The following is a 19,878-nucleotide window of genomic DNA, read 5'->3' as shown; positions in this document are numbered from 1 at the left end:
TTCTCAATCAGTCCTGAAATCTATCAAGATAGCACATACTTACCTACATATATGTAATATAATATTAAAACTATACTATTACAATAATATAAATAATATAATAAACATATTATACATTAAAATATGATCATTATGACCGTAAGCAGAAGAACTGGAAATATACCGGACCTGGTAGTCTGCAGAAATTACTCATTATATCCGCACCTTCCCAGAACGGAGCTGACTTCAAAGTTCAAATACATAGTTATGAATACATAAATAGTTGAAACAATATGCACAACGAAATAATATTAAGAATCTCAGCAGTTGTAAAAAAATATTTATTATTAGAAAAATTTTGTAAGCCTAAATTCCTATCTAGAAGGTCGAAGACAAACCTACACTAGAGCTACTATTATGACCAATATATCTTAGGGATGTAAAACGTGGTCGATAACAAAAGGTGTTCAGGATAAAATAACGACCATTAAAAGAAATGTACTCCATCGTATCTATGGCCATTTTGTTGAAAATGGATAAGTATTATTTATTACCATTTACCAAACAAGAAAAAACGCCGATCCAGTGCCAGATTTTGACCTAGGCCGTTGAGACTTAAGTGAGAACTTTTTTTTTAACCAAACCAGACAATTTATTTTTATTTTTGGTTGTAGAATGAGGGTGGAGAGTGGCACACCAGCTAAGGCTTAGGGTGGCTGGGTGGCACTTGCATTAAATCCGGTTCTGGCGGTAGTATATAGATGTCCAGTTTTTTAAAAAAAAACTCAACATAAAAGCATTTATAAGGAGAAAACAAGTAGAATAACCATTGACCAATGGGGATGCCATGTAGGAAGAGTTAATAGAATATTATATCCAAATACGTAATGATAGAATAAATGGCAGAAGACTATTAGAGGGAACTTAAGGCAGTCTAATGCAGCGGTTCTCAAACTGTGTTCCGCAGAGCCCTGGGGCTCCGCGAGAGTAGTCTAGGGGCTCCGTGGCTCCCATATATTTTCTGTATTAATTAAATTCAAATTATTAAATTATTATTATATTTCTTCGTTGCATTTTTAATTTTTATACTTGTATTCATTATTATTTGGACCGCACCAATATGTATTATTTTAAAGTTTAAAACTGTAAACTATTTATAATTCCACATATTTTTTTATAATCAACATCATTTTCTATGAATTATTGTTGTCTCAAATAGACATTTCACTCAAATGACTAAATTAATAGTATAATAGTATGATTCAATAATACTTTTATATAACTTCGCAGGTTTATCAATCATTTCCCATTAATTGGGGGTAATAAATCCATAATGTGAGTGATGATAGTCGATAGATTATCATATATTTTGGGTAAAACCAAAGAACCTATTTTCCAATATATTATTATGTGTATAAGCAATGTAATAAATTGATTGATTCAGGAGAGGAAATATCTAGAGCCGTTAAAATCCTTGGAGGGGGACTGGAGGAAAAACGTCCAAATACCCGTTAAAATACCCCCAACACCTAACAAGTAATTAATGAAGTTTTAAAATTCGCTATTTATTTTTTTCTCCAGTAGATTTTGGAATCATCTGCGTAGACGTAAAAATTCACTTTAAAATGTTATTAACTTATAACCTTGGAACTAAGTCCGATTGACAATTTTTGACTGTAGGTACCATTGTAGTTATTAACTAATTGGAATATATAGATTTCCGAAAAAAATACAAAACATGCGATTGTTATACCGTATTTAAATTTATTTGTGCAAGATGGAAATAGTGATTAGTGTTTATTACAAAGTAATATTATCTTAATTATGTACATATACCATAAGGGATTCGGGTATTATATGTTAAAATATACTATATTAGTAAGATATTAAGTAAGTACTTAAATATGGTTTTGCCAGTTTAAAAAAAAAAGTTATGGGGGTGGGATAAGACACCCAATTTCCCCCTCGGTAATTACGCCACTGCATACTACATAGAATTTCGAGAAAAGAATCCCCGACCCTAATAACCACTTGGTACACTTTTTAGTTTTTGGCTTGGCACTCGGTGTCTCAGTGCAAAAAGTGCGTCAAAACGAAAATTCTATTATAGAACTTGTAAATTTTAATAGATAAATTAATAGATTATAGAAATTAGAAATCTATGGGCCGAGACTGTATTATTTGGCATATTATTATGTTAATATTTCAAGTTATACATTATTCGCATTATGAATTATGATATACAAAATGTATAATACATACTTAAAAATATATACATATTACTGTTATAACATGCATACATTATCACACCAGATTTAACATTATGCATATATTTATATAGTTGGATCTAATCCGTGGTCGTGGCACAGAATCGATGAAATTTCAAATAATATTCTGTGGTCGGTCGTTTTTCGTTCGTGTAATCACGTAAACAACTGTTCAGGGCACGAATATGATTTTTGATTACTTGATTGTGTCCCAGTCAGTCAGCTGTTGTTTCCTTTGTGATAAAATAATACAAAATCTCGTTTTCCAGACTTCTGAGTCCAGTTAGTAAATACTAAATAGTAGGTAACAAAACATTGTATTTTTATTCCTCTTCTTTCTTCCAATTTCATTCATTCCATCTTTAAGTTCTTTAAGTTCCGACTTTAAGCAGTTGTTTTTATAATTTTAACAACTAGTGTTAAACTTCGATACTACCGTCGTAGAAATTGTTTAGTGCGCTAGTAGTATAAATACGGTGTTTTTTTACGAGAAACATCCACACGTCGAAAATGTCATCCGGTTCTTGTGGAACGAACACCAAGAAACAGAAACTGCACCACCATCACCAGGCGTCGTTAGACGTCAACGGTGGTAGCGGTAGTGCGTCAACAGCTATGCTCGATGGTGTCGTTCAAAAAATTACCACCCCAGCGATGGGGTATTTCTGTTTTGATACACTTTACTCCTATCTCAACAGCCTGGAGCCGCCTAAGAAACCAGATTTCACAAACGACCCATTGTAAGTTCAATGGGAAAAGGTAATATTGAACCATAGGTACGCAATACTGAATGATAGGAAAGCGTTGGGTAACATTTTTGTGCACCTGTGGTAGTTAAAGCTATTTACCTTGTCCCCTGAAATCATACTCTGTTGTCATAATAATGTAGTCACTGTCAGTTTTCCTCTTTGCTTTTTTCTTTTTTGTATAGTGGGGACTTAGTTCTGAAATCAATGTGGTTTTTATATAAATAATGTAATTGTTTTTGTTGTAGTCCTCTGTTTGTAACATGGGAGACCGGAGTAGACAAGAAACTCAGGGGATGCATCGGCACATTCAATTCAATTGCTTTGCACAGTGGCTTACGCGAATACGCCATAACAAGGTAAATATAAATATATTGCATTTTAAAAGATAACTAAACACGGTAAAAAAAATACTAAAATATAAGTATTATTTAAGTTTATTTTTTAAGATATAGAGGTAAGGAGGTACCTACAACTTAGATTTATATATGTCAAATGTAATTGTTTGGTTATTTGAATACCTATAATATTACAAAATAATATTCCCATGGCTTTTATAAGCTATTCATATTTTGCTCATAACTTTGATTTTAAGCCTCTGCAATCCGCTTTAATATTTCAAGTTTTTTGATTAAATGGCCTATAAGCTGATTTAAATATTTACTACTTTCAGACTACATAAATTTATTAACAGGATTTCTTGTTTTTAGTATTGTTATTTTTAAGTTCAGACAATCTAACAAGAAATTAAGCAGTGTCGGCATCTCCATTTTTTTCTTTAGGGTCTTGTAAATATTTTGTGTGTTGGGCGAGTTTCTGGTGTATATAGGAAGTATGGGGATCCCATTAAGAATTCAATTCAAAATATTTAACTATACTACATTTTTTTTTTTACAATTCTCATGGCCGTCCTGAACATTTTTGGAGTAAAGAAAAATGTCTGTACATTTTTGTTGGGCCTTTGTATTTCATAATGGTGCCCCTTAAAATAACTGTTTCATAGGCTTTTTGTGGCCAGGCCGACACTGTTAACTAATTTTAATATTTTGTAAATGTTTAATAGTGAATAATATAATAAAAGGTAATAAAGAAAAAACAATGTGTGTGTATAAACTTGAAAAATGTTATCCTGACCAACGCAAAGTACATTTTTTCACAGATACAAATATTTTTAAATTGTACAACCAAAAGCACAGTTTTTTAAAAATTTTTATTGTATGTTGTATGCAGAAATAATATTATAAATTTATAAATAACACTTACAACATTTTTATGAAAATATAAAAATGTATACCTACATGGATCATTTAGAATTATTACAACTTACAAGCATTTTTTTTAAAATAATAAATAAATTTCAATGTATGATTATGTATATTCAATTTTTTATTTTTCTTGAACAGTGCACTGAGGGATTCCCGATTCAAACCAATCTCAAACGACGAATTGAACCGATTACATGTAACCATATCGATATTGTTACACTTCGAGGAAGGGAAAGATTACAACGATTGGGAAATCGGCGTTCACGGTATACGCATTGAATTTCAAAACGAACGTGGAATGAAGAGAACTGCTACTTATTTACCAGAAGTGGCCGAAGAACAAGGTAAAAATAATAGTTGTGTATAATCATACTATTTTTTCTAGTTTAATTTAAACTAAAAAGTTTTATTCTTGTCCCTATAAAACAGTTATATGAGTATTTATTTTTCCACAGGTTGGGACAAAATACAAACAATTGATTCACTCCTGCGTAAAGGAGGTTATCGAGGTCACGTGACACCCGAGACTCGCCGTTCTTTAAAATTGACTAGATATCAAAGTGAAACTGTATCAGTCAGTTTTCAAGATTATATGAACCATATGCAAACTCTACATTGCTAGCAGCATCTTTGGGGCCAAAAAGACGCAGTGGCCCCTCATATACCAACACTGCCTATTTTTAAACATCCAAAAATATATTTAACATATACACATCCTTTATTACAATCAATATATTTCAAACAAACATCACCAATTTATTATAACTACCCAGCATAATACAAAATGAGATGACCAATTAAAAAATAATAAGTAATATGAAAATAATCTAATTGTTGTGATTTTAAAGTAAAAGATATTATTTTATTTTCCCATTTTTTTATGGTTTTTGTAAAATAATTTAATAATTAATCAGATTTTAGAGTTGACCAAGATACACATTCAAAATATTTAATAATTATTGATTTCTAATTATGATTTTAAAATTATTTTTTATTTTATTTTAAGTTATGCTTGTAACAGACAATAAACTCCTTAAGACGATGTCCTAGCACTATTTGTTTTCTTTTTTTAACCCTTACACAATAGTGAATTTGCATTAAGCTGTACCAATCTTTTGTTGTTATCTTTAAGATAACAATTAATTATATTAAATTTAAAAACTTAATCTGTGTTTGTATGTTGGTTTATATCACAAAATTGCAAGTATTATCCTAGTAATGAGTGTAGAATATAAAAATGCATATTTTTCATAGAAAAATTGAAATATTAAGAAAAGCCAATTTACAAACTTAGATTATGTTCTTAACTACAAGTTTCATAATAAATCAATTCCTTTATTAAAATATTGCACCAGACAACACACAGTTGCTTTTAACGGACATTGATTCAGTATGTTGTCTGAATCAATGAGAGGAAACAAATAATGTGAATACATCCTCTTAACTTAAATTCAATAACTGTTTAGGTATATACAAATTAATGCCTTTTTTTAACTACGAGAATTAATGACTACTATAAATAACTATTCCATAATAATAATTAATATATTTTCTTTTATAGTAAATATTTGTTTTCAAGAAAAAACAATCACCTATAGTGAACATTTTAATCATTATATTTTTTAAAAACCTTCGAATAATTTTATAATTTAAAACTTACAAAAAGCCATTAGTAATTATAGAAATATTATTTATTTTTAAGTTAATTTTATAAAAATTCTACTTCTCTGTAATAATAAATACATTAAATATGCAAGAAAATAAAAAGAACTTTTTAATTTTACATATTAAGTTAGGTATTTAAATATTAAACTTTCAAACTATATTATAGTTGATAATTAATATGTATAAACACATTTTTTTATTGAGTTAATATATATTATTAATTTATCTTATTATGTTGGTTGTAACCAAGTATATTAATTTTTTAAGACAACATTTTATGAAGAATTATAGGTTTATTTTCTTACAAATGTTGTAAGCCTTATTATGTGTTCACTAATTTCAAAGAAAGTTTGTTTACATAAACATGGTTTTACTTTTTTGTCAAATAATTTTGAATTAATTATATATTTTTAATCTATAACTATAAGTTGTCTAAGTACTCCATATTTAAAAGTTACTTCAGTGGATGACTTGTGTGCAGAGGCATGGTGGGCAGATGCTTCACTTAGTTAGGGCAATAAACAGTTTCAAACACTGACTACCACCTGACATAAACTGGTCACAGCTGGGGTCCCTTAACAGTGTGAATGTAGTATAGACTATACATAGTTTAATCAATGATTATTATTAATTTTACATTAAGTTTAAAGTATTGTATTATTATACACTAATTTATTGTTTCGCTATATATATATTGTAATTCATGTGTAGTGCTGTCTTATGATATTATATTTCATACAATTATTATATGCAGGAAATATGTGTATACTGTATATCAGTGGTTCTAAGTCACTTAGGTACCATAATGTGTATCGCCAAAAAAATAGTTCATTATTGTTACTTTTTTAATGTTGCCTATTTTATGGAAATACTTTAAGGTGTACAAAAAAAAGGTTGAGAAGCACTGTTTAATTTAATATCTATAGAAGTATATTACATTTTACTTGTAGAAAAGCTTTAAAAATGGTTGGTTGCAACTTGCAAGGTTTTAAATTATCTATCCACAAAACTATGTTCAATTAACTATGTAAAATTATTTCTTTTCCTAGGACCTTATTGTGTCCTTTTTTCAAATTAGCAACCAATACTTTAATATTCATTCAAAATTGTAATAAATAAATAAGAGACTGAAGGGCCGAGCAAACTAAGGCGTCAGTTGTAACATACACTGTCATTGGTTCGAACCTGTCACGGGAAGCACTTTTTTTCTGTCTGGAGAGAGAGACTGCCATCTGCCTGATCGGGCATGGTAGAAATTTATGGGAGCTTAATCGAAATTCTGCTAAACACATACATGCTTAAACCAATCGTACCAAAACCCTACAAAAAGCTAATGGCCATAGTCACCAGGCTCAAGGATCAATTGAAAGAAAAAATAATACATCATTAATTTAAAATATACAATTTAACTGCAGGCATGACTAAAAAACTGACCGATGGATAGTTTTTATGTGTCACTTCTTGTTGGGAAAGGATTACTATCAATTGTAAATACTAGTATCCATGTGTGTAACAGATGATATCCTGCTAATACATATTTTTAAGTTTTAAATAGACAAAGGAATTTATGTAGATATAGTTGGGTGAAGTAGTGACTAGTAGACTATAGGGAAATACTAACCACCTAACATGTTAATTTTTATAAGAAAGAATTATACATTTGCAATAAAATAATACTTTTACTCTATCTTTGATTTAGGTATAAATATATAATACTAAATTCATTAATTATTCTGTTAATAGTATGCTTTGGCCCACAAGAGAAGTAACTTGTTTTAGCAAATTACAATGTTTCTAGCTCCATTCTTGATACTAGCCAACATGCCATCGTGTGCTAACAGGGACAATATGTTTTTTTCCGAGGCGCAGAATCTTTTTCTTGTAGGCTGGAGAATAAACCAAAACGAGATCTGGAAACTTATTACGTGGACCTTTGTTGAGAGCGATTAGATAAAAATTAGTCATTTAGACCAAATAATTAATATTATATATTATATAATCTAACCGGTAACCAACTATTTAGTATGTTATAGTTACATGCCTTACACGATAATGAACAATTAACCACATAAGAATGAAAACTAATTGTAATATTGTGGTTATATTAAGAGCATAAAACACTGTTTTATAAGCTAAAACAATCTACATATTTTAATATTCTAATTAGTAGTTACAATTAAATTACTTTATCAGTGACATAGTAGATCATTATTTATAACTAATTTGTTTACTTAGACGTAATGTTTCTATTTCTTCATTTTGTTGTTGTAACATTTTAATCCTTAAAAATTCAAAATTATCCATTTGATAATGACTAATCATATAACTTAATAAGACATGACCAATAACAAATGCAGTAAGTCTGTTGTATAGAGGACGACTTATTTTCATGGCGTGCAAAGCAAATTCTTTAACAATCTCAGGTCTTTTGCTTTTAAAACTAATTGTATTCATTTTGTCGGCAAACTGAAAGTATAAATAGTTATCACAGATTATTTATAACATTATTTATAACATTGAGTTAATCATAATGGAATGTTAAGAGGATTATTGAAGTATAATGCATATAAGCATATTTACCATATAAGTTCCACCAATTGTGCTCATCAGAGGATAAACAATTCCTGTACCTAATTGTATGAACATTGACTGTGTACTGATGCACATAGGACAATCTTCTTGTAAAATGATTGATTTAGTAGTCATCTATGTAATATAAAGTTTTAGCTATTTTCTTTGTTATATTATAAGGTATATGAGTTTACATACTGAGTTTTGATAGATTTGATTAAAAATTGATGGGACGAGAACAATTGGTAAGAACAAAGTAAAACGTCCATAATTCCTTAGTTGTAGTTTTTTGCGGTAAAAATTTAAAATGACTGTACTTGATATCACCACGGCTGACGATAGAATTGGATTACCGTGTTTTAGTGCCCATCTAAAATCAATAAAATTGTGGTCAATGAGTGTTATTTGCGCAACGTGATCATCACTGACAATTCCATTGTGTTTGGCCATTTGTGTATCAGGTCGGTCATGTACTCCTGGACCTCGTCTCTCGTGAGACGTATAGCCCCTTTAGGGATTTCTTCGGGTTTCCCCCTTTCGATGTACATAGCGTTTTAAGGGAGAGCAAGGTACGGAATAAAGACTGTATAATGTATACAACTGTAAATGATTACTATGTAAGTACAAAAAAACGGAACAAAGTCAATACTAAAAACAGGCAGAACAAAATTATTGAACCAAACACAGTCCGTCGAGTACTCGACTGTCAACCATAAAGCACATGAAATAATATTGTGAAGTATCGACTTCCGACTCGCACACGCCGCTACACCGGTACTTAAGAAATTACGTTTTTTCGACCCTCAACAGTCTTATCTATATTCTATAATCTATGGCACACGGACAGCAGCTGTTGGCCATAGATAATACAGAGATCTTTATTATCTATGCTGTTGGCGCTGCGCTCGTGGTCAAAGTCAAGCCGATGTTATGAACAAACCATTTAATTTATTAGTGGTGATACGTCACCTTTTTCAACGATTTAAGATAAGAAACTTTGTATGCTCGGTTGCATTTCATTAGATTCCAGGCGCCCAACATGTTTATTGCTGATAATCACAAAATAGCGTCATAAAATTGACACGTACCTTAATATGTGAAGGTAAACTGTACTAGCTTCTCCCCCCACAAAGACATGAATTTCCACCAAAATTTGCCCCAAAAAACCAATGTGACTGTTTTATGTTCAAATAAATCTAGAATAGTAACATAGTTAAAGGAGATCAAGACCATTCCAGGGGACCATTTTCACATGGAGGGAGTATTCTAAGCATGATTTTTAATTTTTTCGACCGTGTTCCAGAAGATTTTTAACAGGACATTTAAACCTAGATATTCGGAAGGCCAGGAAAACTTTAAATAAAATGATTATAAATCTATAGTACACACGGCTTTCGGTCATATAGTGATAAGCGACCAACGACGGACCTAGGTAATCGATTTTCATGTTGCACTATACGGGCTCGTGGTTTTTAACGTATTCAGGTGGTGGTGCACTTGCTATCTGAGCTAAAAAACCTAAAGATAATGTATATTTTCTTATGGTTTAAGAGTGCATTAATTTTAAAATATTAAAAATATTATACTTATATTAGTCATTACAATGATCTATGGAACTCATGATTATATGTATAAGGGTAAACGGAAAAAAGTCTCCCGTTGCAGTTTTTAAATCAAACGATATTTCCACTATCCTTGTTATTTTATTTATAAAATAAATTGGGTTGACGAATCTTATCTGTAGATAGTACATGACAACTAATTGACATAATGTATGGTTTGACAGTTACAAACAGTACCATACACAGGTATACCTATCGTACGTATCCAGTTTCGTATTAGAACTGTTGTACGCGAGTGTAGTGTAAGTGTTTAACCATGGAACTTCTTAAGTCAAACAAGGGAAATGATAAAATTGCACTAGACGGGTAAACTTATACTATAAAAATTACATGCCAAAATATAATCCAATGGAAATGTTTCAAAAAAAGTCAGTGAAATGATCGGCAACGTTAATTACCAATTTGAAAATTACAAAAATCATACGATTTGAAGAAGAACATGTCATGGTGCTAATAAAGGTGCAATAGGAGCCATGAAAATCAAACAAATGATAAAGGAATGTTCAGTTCAGACTTGTAACAATCCAGGACAAATTTTCGCTCAAGCTGTACAAAATGTACCAAAAGAGATATTAATTGAATTGCCATCCGAAGATTCAATAAAAAGAAGTATTCGTAACCAAAGAAGCAATCTAAACCCGATAAAACCAAATAGTCCACAAGAACTTGTTATTGAAAGTAATTTGCATTACTTATTATTATAATAATTTTTAAGTGACTCAACTCTAGAAACGGGTGGATTGGCTTTTCTCACTGTAGATAAAGTTTGTGAGGGGATGAATTATTTAAAAGAAAATTGGGAACTGGTCTAGTAGACCCCCGCCAAGAACATAATCCCCCGCCACTCAGATTTAGTTGACGCCCGCCACTTAAATATTTCGTGTTTTCGATATTCTATTCAATAATCAATAATTTAATATTTAATTATAAAAAATATTCATATTAATATAAATTTATAAAAAAAGTAAGAAAATAATTTAAATAATTTATCATACATTCATTTGGTATTTATAAATAAATCGCAAAAAAATTGTACACAACATCAGCTAATACATATAATAATGCAGAAAATAATAAAAAATTATGCAGGTGGCCAAAATTCAAAATTTCATTAAATGGATCGCGGCCGTTTAATTTAATTACTTCGCCATATAAACTGTGACAAAAAGAATCTAGAAAGTTTCTCTTGGTCCCTCTTCGTTTCTTGTTGCCCCATTTAGCACTTCCCCTCATCCTCTCAACATTCTGCGTATGAGCTCCACTTATAGGATCTACAAAGTTATACTTGTGGTTTACTGTTGAGTGCTTAATTTTTTATTATTTTCTGCATTATTTTATGTATTAGCTGATGTTGTGTATAATTTTTTTGTGATTTATTTATAAATACCGAATGAATGTATGATAAATTATTTTCTTACTTTTTTTATGAATTTATATTAATATGAATATTTTTTATAATTAAATATTAAATTATTGATTATTGAATAGAATATCGAAAACACGAAATATTTAAGTGGCGGACGTCAACTAAACCTGAGTGGCGGGGGGATTATTTTCTTGGCGGGGGTCTACTAGACCCAGTGGCGTGGCCAGGATTTTTTTCGGTGGGGGGGGGCTGATCAATTTTTAGACAGCGGTGGTTTAGTTTTTGATCGAATACCATAGACCATTAAAATAGTTTTTAAATTTTATTAACATTTCGGGGGGGGGCTGCAGCCCCCTCAGCCTCCCCCTGGCTACGCCACTGACTAGACCAATGCCAAAAATTGTTTAACTGGATCAGAAGATGAAGATCTACTACAGTATTTTTATGAAAATTATGTTGGAAGTACCTTCAGGAAAGTTAAAAAAGCAAACAATATAATTTTAAGAAGAACACCCCCATTGTTTGTACTAGAATCATGGAACGTTAATTTAACAACTCAGTCAACGAATCCGCACAGAACTAATAATGCTTGTGAAGGCTGGAACAATAGGTTTTCCCATCTCGTCGGCATTAAACATCTTAGTATTTGGAAATTACTAACAAAAACGTGTCAAGAAGTCGGAACGGACAAGGCCACAATGGCGTTGGCTGAAGTAGGAGAAATTAATCGAAAAAAAACAAAATCTGGTAAAAAAATTGAATTCGATTGAACATTTTGTGTCAACGTTTTAACGAAGACAAATCTGCAGATATTCCTAATTTTTAAAGCAAATAGGTCAAAATATAAGAAAGAGATCTTTTATATCTGAATAAATACATTTTTTTATTTTTTAAATAATATTATAAGACATATTTAAAATTTTTTTTTTCTGAGACTTTTCCACCGGGAACTTTTTTTCCTAATATCAAATATAATTATTACATTTTATTAACAAAACTTTAGTATAGCTTAGTTAGGCAGTATTTAATTTTATTTATGTTGTATTTTATAAATATCATATGCGTATGAATTAATTAAGTGTTTACAAAATACTAATAGTATTTGCTTATTTATTTAATTTTTAAGGGGGGGGGGCGAGACTACAACTTTAGGTATATTAAATATTAAGTGTGCAGTACTAATTTTTTAATATTGTAGGCACTGAATTTTTAAATTGTTATGTTTGTAAATTTACAATAGGAATTCATAGGGCTCAAAGAAAAAAAGATTTTTTTAAATTTAATTTAAGTTTATAGATTTTTACTTAAAACGTTATTTCATATTGTAACTTATTTAGTTATATATTTGTGACTATGTGATTCGTACAATCGGGAATAGCATTTCGAGTTTTCACAATCTGAATTCAGATCAACATTGACTGTAGTGCGTCATGCTTTTTGACGGCAAAATGCCATTATGCAAACCACGGGCTAAAGCCTAAAATCGACTTCTTATAGCACGGCTAGTCTGTGTTTTATAGAGATCTATCCCAGTCCGTGGTTCAAACGACCGTTATCATACAATTATCGTGATCCATAGTGAGAATGACCAAGTTCTCCCAAAATATTATTGTTCCAACTTCCAATTTGAAACTTCCAATGTAATTGAGAATTGGTATAATAATTGTTATTTAGAAATAAAAGTATTATTTTGTCCATAAATATAAAACATTATTCGGCTAGGGCTTATGCATTTTGCCGATTAATTGGTAACACGCTGCTCAATTAACACTGCGTAGAACTTATTATGATAAAATATACATTAATTCAGAATTGTTTGGGTATTTCTTAAATCTATCTAAGGGTTGCTTAATATATCAGGAATACGAAATTGGACCAGCTCAATCACTGAATATATTTATTTTATTTAATCAATCAATGGATTTTTAAGTGATGTTTCGTCTTAAAATTTTTAAATAGTAGTACAAGTTCTATATTTATTTTTATATGTTTTGGGGTGATCATGAACTGAGATTAGACTTTATACTAAATATATTATATATATATATAATATATATTATATAGGTAGTATCACAGATCATATTAAAATAAATATAATTTAGTAGTAGTAGTGGTAGTATACTTTTATTATAACCACAGATTATATTAAATTTATAGTTAATAATTTATTTAATTTATTTTAACATAATCTGTGTTATAACTATCTTAGTTTTATTACTCTAAGGTTCATGGTGGTAATAACTGATGTATAAAATACCATGAAGACTTGTAAAGTTGTAAACTATGATCTTTACGTAAAATACTCAAATACCACGATTATAAAGAACTTACATAAATTTATATTCTTTATAATCGTGTCAAATACCAATTTTGAATATAGCATCACATTCATATTATCGTGTTGTATTGATAAGACAACTCTGTAAGAATCAAATACCTTATAGGTATAAGGTTATGGTTAAAATCAAAATTACTGATAGCGCGATTGATAAAGTAATATTAAAAACATTAAATATTTGTAATCTATCTCAGAAATCTAAGTTAATATTTATTATTTAGAAATAGCTGCAAGAGATAATATTGGAATTCTAAATCATAAAATATCTAGTTATATAAAATTGTTTCAAGTTACTTTTAGTTCCAAAAATCTTTTCTTTAATAATAATTTTATTTCAAAATACATTTTTTAAAGTAGTTTATAGATAAAACACTTTATTACTGTTGTCATAATCATACTAGGTGCTTGTATGCAGTCATGTTTGCATCAAATGCATCGTCAGATGTTAAGGAGGGACGTACACCTCGATATGGAGGAGGACCCCACGGGTTGGGTATGTACATTTTTTAATGATACTTTCCTTCAATATTTACAATTTGTTTCTTTAAAAATTGTTTCAATTATATTTTCAGGAGATCCTGATAGTTATAAATTGAGAAAAATTGAACAAAATGTTGTAATACCAAAAATTGTACGAGAAAGAGCAAAATATGAAAAATGTTCTGAAGAAAATAAAGGTAATGATAATTACCTTATTAAGGTAATTATACTAGGACTAGATATTTTATTTATTGATAAAATGTACTGTTTATAACTGTGTTTAGTTTTTGGAGATTGTTGCCTGAATACCGGATTTTGGATGTTTTATAAATGCAGATCAGAAGTAAAAGGATTAAATGATTGCATGGCCAAGTGGTTTGTTAATGAAGATTTTATTAAAGAATGTCGAGATCAATATTTACAAGAACGGAGACAATACAGACTGACTGGAATTAAAAAAAATGCAGAAGTACAGAAGATGAAAAGTTAAAAAAATTAAAGATTAGAAATAACTGACCTATTTAGTCCTTTAATCTGTATATTTTTGTTTTTAGTCACACAATATATAATTTTTTTGTGTAAGGTTTACTCATATTAACAACATTAAGGTTTTTTTCTATTTTGTGATGGCACCCACCGTCTGACTATAGTGTCATTGACAGTGTATTGTGACAGATCGATCAGCATACCTTCTTCATATGAAGGACCAAGAACTGTGCATATAAGTAAATCTTTACTGGCGGCTTCTATTGCTCGACCACATCCATACCATGAGGGCCATGATGGTAACAATTCACTATTTTGACCATTAACACTGATCACGACCACATATGAAGAATGATAATAAGTTGGTGATGATTTGTACAGTACTGAAAAAATGCATACATCAATTAAAAAAAAATTATTGTAATTCAATATTTATAACTTACCATAATCTCCTCCATACTGTTGTCCAGGTTTGACAACCCATCCTTTTGATCTATAATAATGATAAGCTGCATAAAAATATGGAAAATTTTTTTTTAAACCATTAAATTGCTTCCAACATTCAATAACACTTATGAGTGAACCATTTTCATTTCGCATTTCCAAGCATTCTAATGTATAACATAAAAAAAAAGCTTCTTCTAAAAGTAAAAAGTATGATAATTCATGTTGAACACCAGATAGAATTAACAACTGTTCATATTCTGTGGAACAACTAGATTTTAATTCTTTCCAACTATTATAAACTGGCTTATTAGCAGCATAAGCTTCTTGAAGTTTGATGTGCAAGTTTTTCTCATCAATCACGTTCTGGTTATTATGAGGAAAATCAAACGGTACTAATTCCATTGCTTGCCAATTCTTTTTTTGCCTTAAGACTTGATTTTGAAGGGTTTTGTAGTCTATAAATTTGTCCTTGTCAATTATGCCCAATTGTCCAAAACAACCCTGATATTAAAAAAGATTAATTCATGTTCCTAAAAATTAAATACTAAAAATTTACAAACCAAATTGCTAAGGCGGGATTTGTCATTTAAATCGTTGATGATAATAATTTTCCCATTAAAAATTCCTTGGTATTTTGGCCATGAATTTTGATCTAAAATGTCTCCATTTTCGTCATAAATTGGTAAATCAATCAGTTTAATGTGTTTTACATTTTTTTTTGATACTGGTGGTTTCAAAGGCAACATTTTTACAATAGACTCAATTAAATGTTTAAATAAAAAAAATTTGGTAAGTAAAATACTGAGTTTGAGTGTTTATATATAATTAATTTAGATTTTGATAAATTGTTTTTAGATTTAGCTTTTTTATCTTGTAATTTATCATTATCAAAAGTAATTAAAAATAAAATTATATCAACAATTATTTTAAAATAAAGAAGATCAATAATAAATTCTCAACATTTCTACTATTCATTAACATAAATCATATTATATTATAATATTAAATGATTATTAATATTAGTATATAATTTATACTCCACTCGGTCTAACATTAATAAACCGTGCTATGGCTGTAGTTGTAGTGTAGTCTTCATTATTATCTATAAATGTTAATAAATAATAATATGTTTTCACTCGTTATTATCATAACTCACATTTTTTATAATTCTCTTATCGTGAAAATTATGATAGTTTATCAGTGTAGCCAATAGCCGTGTTGTGGGGGAAGAAAACTGGTTTAACAATCTAAGGCATACAATATTACTAATTACTAATAACTGTTACAGTTTTACACATAATTGTGGATTGCTACAACAGCTATAAAAAAATTGAATTATTAACGGTAACCAAGTGCTAATTACTTCTATAAGATGCGATATGATAATATGTAAAAGTACACGTTATATCTAACTATATAATAAAAGTATAATATACTTATTACTGTTGGCTTAATGAAGGACGTCATAATTTTAAAGTAAGATATCAGTATTTTAAATTGAAATTTTAAAATGCCTATAATTTGCTTAAAAATTAAAATATCAAAAAAAAAGTCTATTAATGTGCTCTAGATATTCTTAAATTTAAATGTCATAATAGGACAATTCGTACTAATAATAAAAATTATATTTCATATAGTCTATGTACGCTGGCAATGCTGTGAAACCCTAGTTTTGCTCTCCGTGATACAGTCATAGGAACATTTTGCATTTTTATCGACCACGAACATCAGTGACACCGTACACTTGGTACATCCAGTGATTTTATTGTGGGAGTATACGGCATATATATAGATGCCACACGTAACAATTCACTTCTCTAGTTTATTTTTTAGCTTATCAACTCACTAAATTTATTATAGGGTGCTTAGGAAGAATATCTCCGTGTCTTTATGCCTATATTAGTACTTTACTTAAACAAAATATAATACGGTTGGTATGACAGTAGCTGATAGATAAGTAGATGATACCAAATGATTATCAAAAGATATTTTGTGAATTAATGACCAAACCAAAGTTAAGAACCATAAACTCAACAGTTACCAATTTTTAGTTATTACCCATTAAAAAAAATCAACCGTATTATGTTCATTACTGATATCATACTCTTTCAAATAATAATATGTGAACATTGTGAACATTTCAAAGTATTGATTTTTTAGCATCAGATATTAAGATAATTTAAATGTTTGAACATAAACTATACTTGTACTTAATTGGTATAACTACCTATAGGCCTTAGTGAATATTAATTTCGAGAGAAGTGAATTTTCTTCTATGATAAGGCTTTTAGTTTTTGCCATTATCACAACGAAACAGGCGTATATCCACAAATATTTTAACTTTTAAGCAATACATCACTTGGTACCTATATCCAGACTATTCAAAAATCATGTAGGAATAATAATCTTAATATTAGGTACCTATATTCAAACTTATAATTTCGAGTTAATACGAAGTAAGTCATCACGCCACTATTATACTCTAATTAACATAGATTAGCTATATAACAGTTTTTAATGGTAATGAGAGTGAGTGGGTCGATTTATATTTTGTTTATTAAATTTAACTGGGCTGTTCGGACATTGGGCCACACCGCCCAAGGGCTGAGCATATAGAATAGAGCAGAGAGTATAATAAAATCAGCAACTGTTGTGTGTCGTGTACCAGCGACTATCTATACGGTATAGACTATAACTACCTACGTAGTATGTATTGATTATACATTTACCCTCCAATTATTTGTAAAACAACTGTATAGAAACACTGATTAGATTAAAAACTTTTAAGTCCTGTATAGTTTTATCAAAATCAAAAATGGTTAACTCAAATATAAATCATTCATCATTGATTATACACTATAAATTACCTACTATAGACTGTAGTACGACAATATAGTATATTTAAGTAAATACCTATACTATAAGCTAACAAATTACATTATGGAGGTACGTAAACATATTATAATATTCTCAAAGACAAATTTAACTTTTGTTTTTGATCAATGACACATGCTCATATTATACATGATTAATAAAAGAAAATTAATTTTTTATAACATATATAAGTAATTTGAATTGATTAGATGAAATCATTTATTAGCAACAATTAAAATTAAAATTACTCTCCATATCAAAATAAGATTATTAGGTTTCAATAGCATTTATAAATTAGAATATTTATTTTTAAGTGAAATATGTGCTTATATTATATACCCCAAAAAACTTAAAAATATGCATTAAAAATTATAAACAATAAAAAATAAGCACTTAAAATATTTTTAAATACATTTCCATATATTTGAAATTTAGTAATATATTAATTTAAATTTCAGAAAACAAAAGGCCGGCAAAATATTATAAGTTATAACACTCGGACATGGAAAAAAGAATAATTTATTAGATACCAAAAACTACCAACGTGTAGGTGACGTATTTTGAATTTTATTTTCATAAACCAACTCGCATAACTAGGTACATATTTTCGATCGTCGATCACTGACCACGTTGTTGTACATTATATTTCTGACCTACACAATATGATTAATTACTATCCATGAATATGAATCCATGATCATAATTAATGAATAATGATAGTAATTGGTAAAAATTGTTGAATAAACGCCAATATACCAAACACTTTTAAAATATGTAAAATAAAACTTTGTTTTTAAATTCTCTGCACTAGTGAACTACATAATTTAGAAATTAACCTTAACTTTATCAATAAACAAATATATATTTTCTGGTTTTATCAACGTTTTATCGATATCTAGTTATTTATAATATAGGTATACAATGAGAAAAACAAAACACGAACCGATGAGCGAAAACCACTGTTTATCTTATATCGGTACAATCAGGTCACGGAAACCGCGAACTATTATGCAGAGCTGCATAATATTACTACGAGTCATCGGTATACCTATCATGTCCTAACATTACCAAACGCAATACCTACAATAATAACGAAAATAGAAAATTTGAGCATAGAAATATGAGAAAAATGCCAAAAATCATATGTTGAAACACCAATCTTGTACATGAGTAATTATATGTAATATGACGTACATATCCGCGTAGTATGTACCTAAACACCCAATACAACATGCATATAAGTAAAATGGACAAATGCTTGCGACGGACAATTATCGACTATCGTGTCTTTTTGACGTCATGCCGTGTGTGTAAACATAAATAACAGGTATATATACATATATTATGATACACCTTATACCCACAATACACGCATATCCGTATTATGCGTACTCCAATATAGCGTGTGCATGTAAAAACGCGCCATGTGCATATATTACGCCCGAATTCGATCGTTGCCGCCTAAGAGCAATATAGAATAATAATAATATATAATCGTTGGCGGAGGACGCCCACGGTCGAGGAATCAGCGTTGCGCGCGACGAAATCGCATGTACCATATACACCATATACGGGGTGATCCGCATTAAACTGGTAACAGTAATTTTAAGTCATAAGTGTACATTGTACGCATGTATAATTTTTTCAAAGTGTAAAGTATTTATGACACAAAGTTTTTACAAACAAAAATATGTGTAATTGTTTAGCTAGTATTTGTTATCAATTTATCATATTTATAATCTATATAATATTATGACTATACATTATTGTAT

General features: G+C 29.4%; 4 protein-coding genes across 4 annotated transcripts; 2 read left to right on the top strand and 2 right to left on the bottom strand.

The window, feature by feature from the left end:
* Window positions 1-2,427: 2,427 nt before the first annotated feature.
* Window positions 2,428-5,749, top strand: LOC111042020 (AMME syndrome candidate gene 1 protein). The gene is made up of 4 exons (XM_022326515.1): window positions 2,428-2,986; window positions 3,241-3,351; window positions 4,396-4,601; window positions 4,713-5,749. The coding sequence occupies exons 1-4, from the start codon at window positions 2,757-2,759 to the stop codon at window positions 4,877-4,879; spliced, it is 714 nt and encodes a 237-aa protein (XP_022182207.1). The 5' UTR covers window positions 2,428-2,756; the 3' UTR covers window positions 4,880-5,749.
* Window positions 5,750-7,886: 2,137 nt separating this feature from the next.
* LOC111042068 lies at window positions 7,887-9,323 on the bottom strand. Its single transcript, XM_022326561.1, has 4 exons — window positions 8,923-9,323; window positions 8,692-8,863; window positions 8,503-8,628; window positions 7,887-8,388 (listed from the first exon to the last, which is right to left on the bottom strand). The coding sequence occupies exons 1-4, from the start codon at window positions 9,039-9,041 to the stop codon at window positions 8,131-8,133; spliced, it is 675 nt and encodes a 224-aa protein (XP_022182253.1). The 5' UTR covers window positions 9,042-9,323; the 3' UTR covers window positions 7,887-8,130.
* Window positions 9,324-13,993: 4,670 nt separating this feature from the next.
* Window positions 13,994-14,902, top strand: LOC111042057 (COX assembly mitochondrial protein homolog). Its single transcript, XM_022326552.1, has 3 exons — window positions 13,994-14,312; window positions 14,392-14,496; window positions 14,584-14,902. Exons 1-3 carry the CDS (start codon window positions 14,237-14,239, stop codon window positions 14,787-14,789), a joined length of 387 nt encoding a protein of 128 aa, XP_022182244.1. The 5' UTR covers window positions 13,994-14,236; the 3' UTR covers window positions 14,790-14,902.
* On the bottom strand, window positions 14,676-16,353 carry LOC111042049. The gene is made up of 3 exons (XM_022326540.1): window positions 15,793-16,353; window positions 15,229-15,733; window positions 14,676-15,168 (listed from the first exon to the last, which is right to left on the bottom strand). The coding sequence occupies exons 1-3, from the start codon at window positions 15,976-15,978 to the stop codon at window positions 14,903-14,905; spliced, it is 957 nt and encodes a 318-aa protein (XP_022182232.1). The 5' UTR covers window positions 15,979-16,353; the 3' UTR covers window positions 14,676-14,902.
* Window positions 16,354-19,878: the final 3,525 nt, after the last annotated feature.

The sequence above is a fragment of the Myzus persicae genome, unplaced genomic scaffold (genome assembly GCF_001856785.1).
Source record: "Myzus persicae strain clone G006 unplaced genomic scaffold, MPER_G0061.0, whole genome shotgun sequence".
Lineage (NCBI taxonomy): Eukaryota > Metazoa > Arthropoda > Insecta > Hemiptera > Aphididae > Myzus > Myzus persicae.
The sequence above is the reverse complement of the archived record's forward strand: the minus strand, read 5'-3'. Positions and strand labels throughout refer to the sequence as shown.

Bases quoted from the DNA above. Each gene is read 5' to 3' on its own strand.
- LOC111042057 (XM_022326552.1), top strand. From the start codon at position 14,237: ATGTTTGCATCAAATGCATCGTCAGATGTTAAGGAGGGACGTACACCT. The intron at 14,313-14,391 runs GTATGTACATTT...TTATATTTTCAG, and splicing joins AGGAGGACCCCACGGGTTGG to GAGATCCTGATAGTTATAAA. The intron at 14,497-14,583 runs GTAATGATAATT...AACTGTGTTTAG, and splicing joins ATGTTCTGAAGAAAATAAAG to TTTTTGGAGATTGTTGCCTG.
- LOC111042020 (XM_022326515.1), top strand. From the start codon at position 2,757: ATGTCATCCGGTTCTTGTGGAACGAACACCAAGAAACAGAAACTGCAC. The intron at 3,352-4,395 runs GTAAATATAAAT...TTTCTTGAACAG, and splicing joins CGCGAATACGCCATAACAAG to TGCACTGAGGGATTCCCGAT. The intron at 4,602-4,712 runs GTAAAAATAATA...ATTTTTCCACAG, and splicing joins AGAAGTGGCCGAAGAACAAG to GTTGGGACAAAATACAAACA.
- LOC111042068 (XM_022326561.1), bottom strand. From the start codon at position 9,041: ATGTACATCGAAAGGGGGAAACCCGAAGAAATCCCTAAAGGGGCTATA. The intron at 8,629-8,691 runs GTATGTAAACTC...TATATTACATAG, and splicing joins ATCAAATCTATCAAAACTCA to ATGACTACTAAATCAATCAT. The intron at 8,389-8,502 runs GTAAATATGCTT...TTATACTTTCAG, and splicing joins CAATTGGTGGAACTTATATG to TTTGCCGACAAAATGAATAC.
- LOC111042049 (XM_022326540.1), bottom strand. From the start codon at position 15,978: ATGTTGCCTTTGAAACCACCAGTATCAAAAAAAAATGTAAAACACATT. The intron at 15,734-15,792 runs GTTTGTAAATTT...TTTTAATATCAG, and splicing joins AATCCCGCCTTAGCAATTTG to GGTTGTTTTGGACAATTGGG. The intron at 15,169-15,228 runs GTAAGTTATAAA...GCATTTTTTCAG, and splicing joins ACAGTATGGAGGAGATTATG to TACTGTACAAATCATCACCA.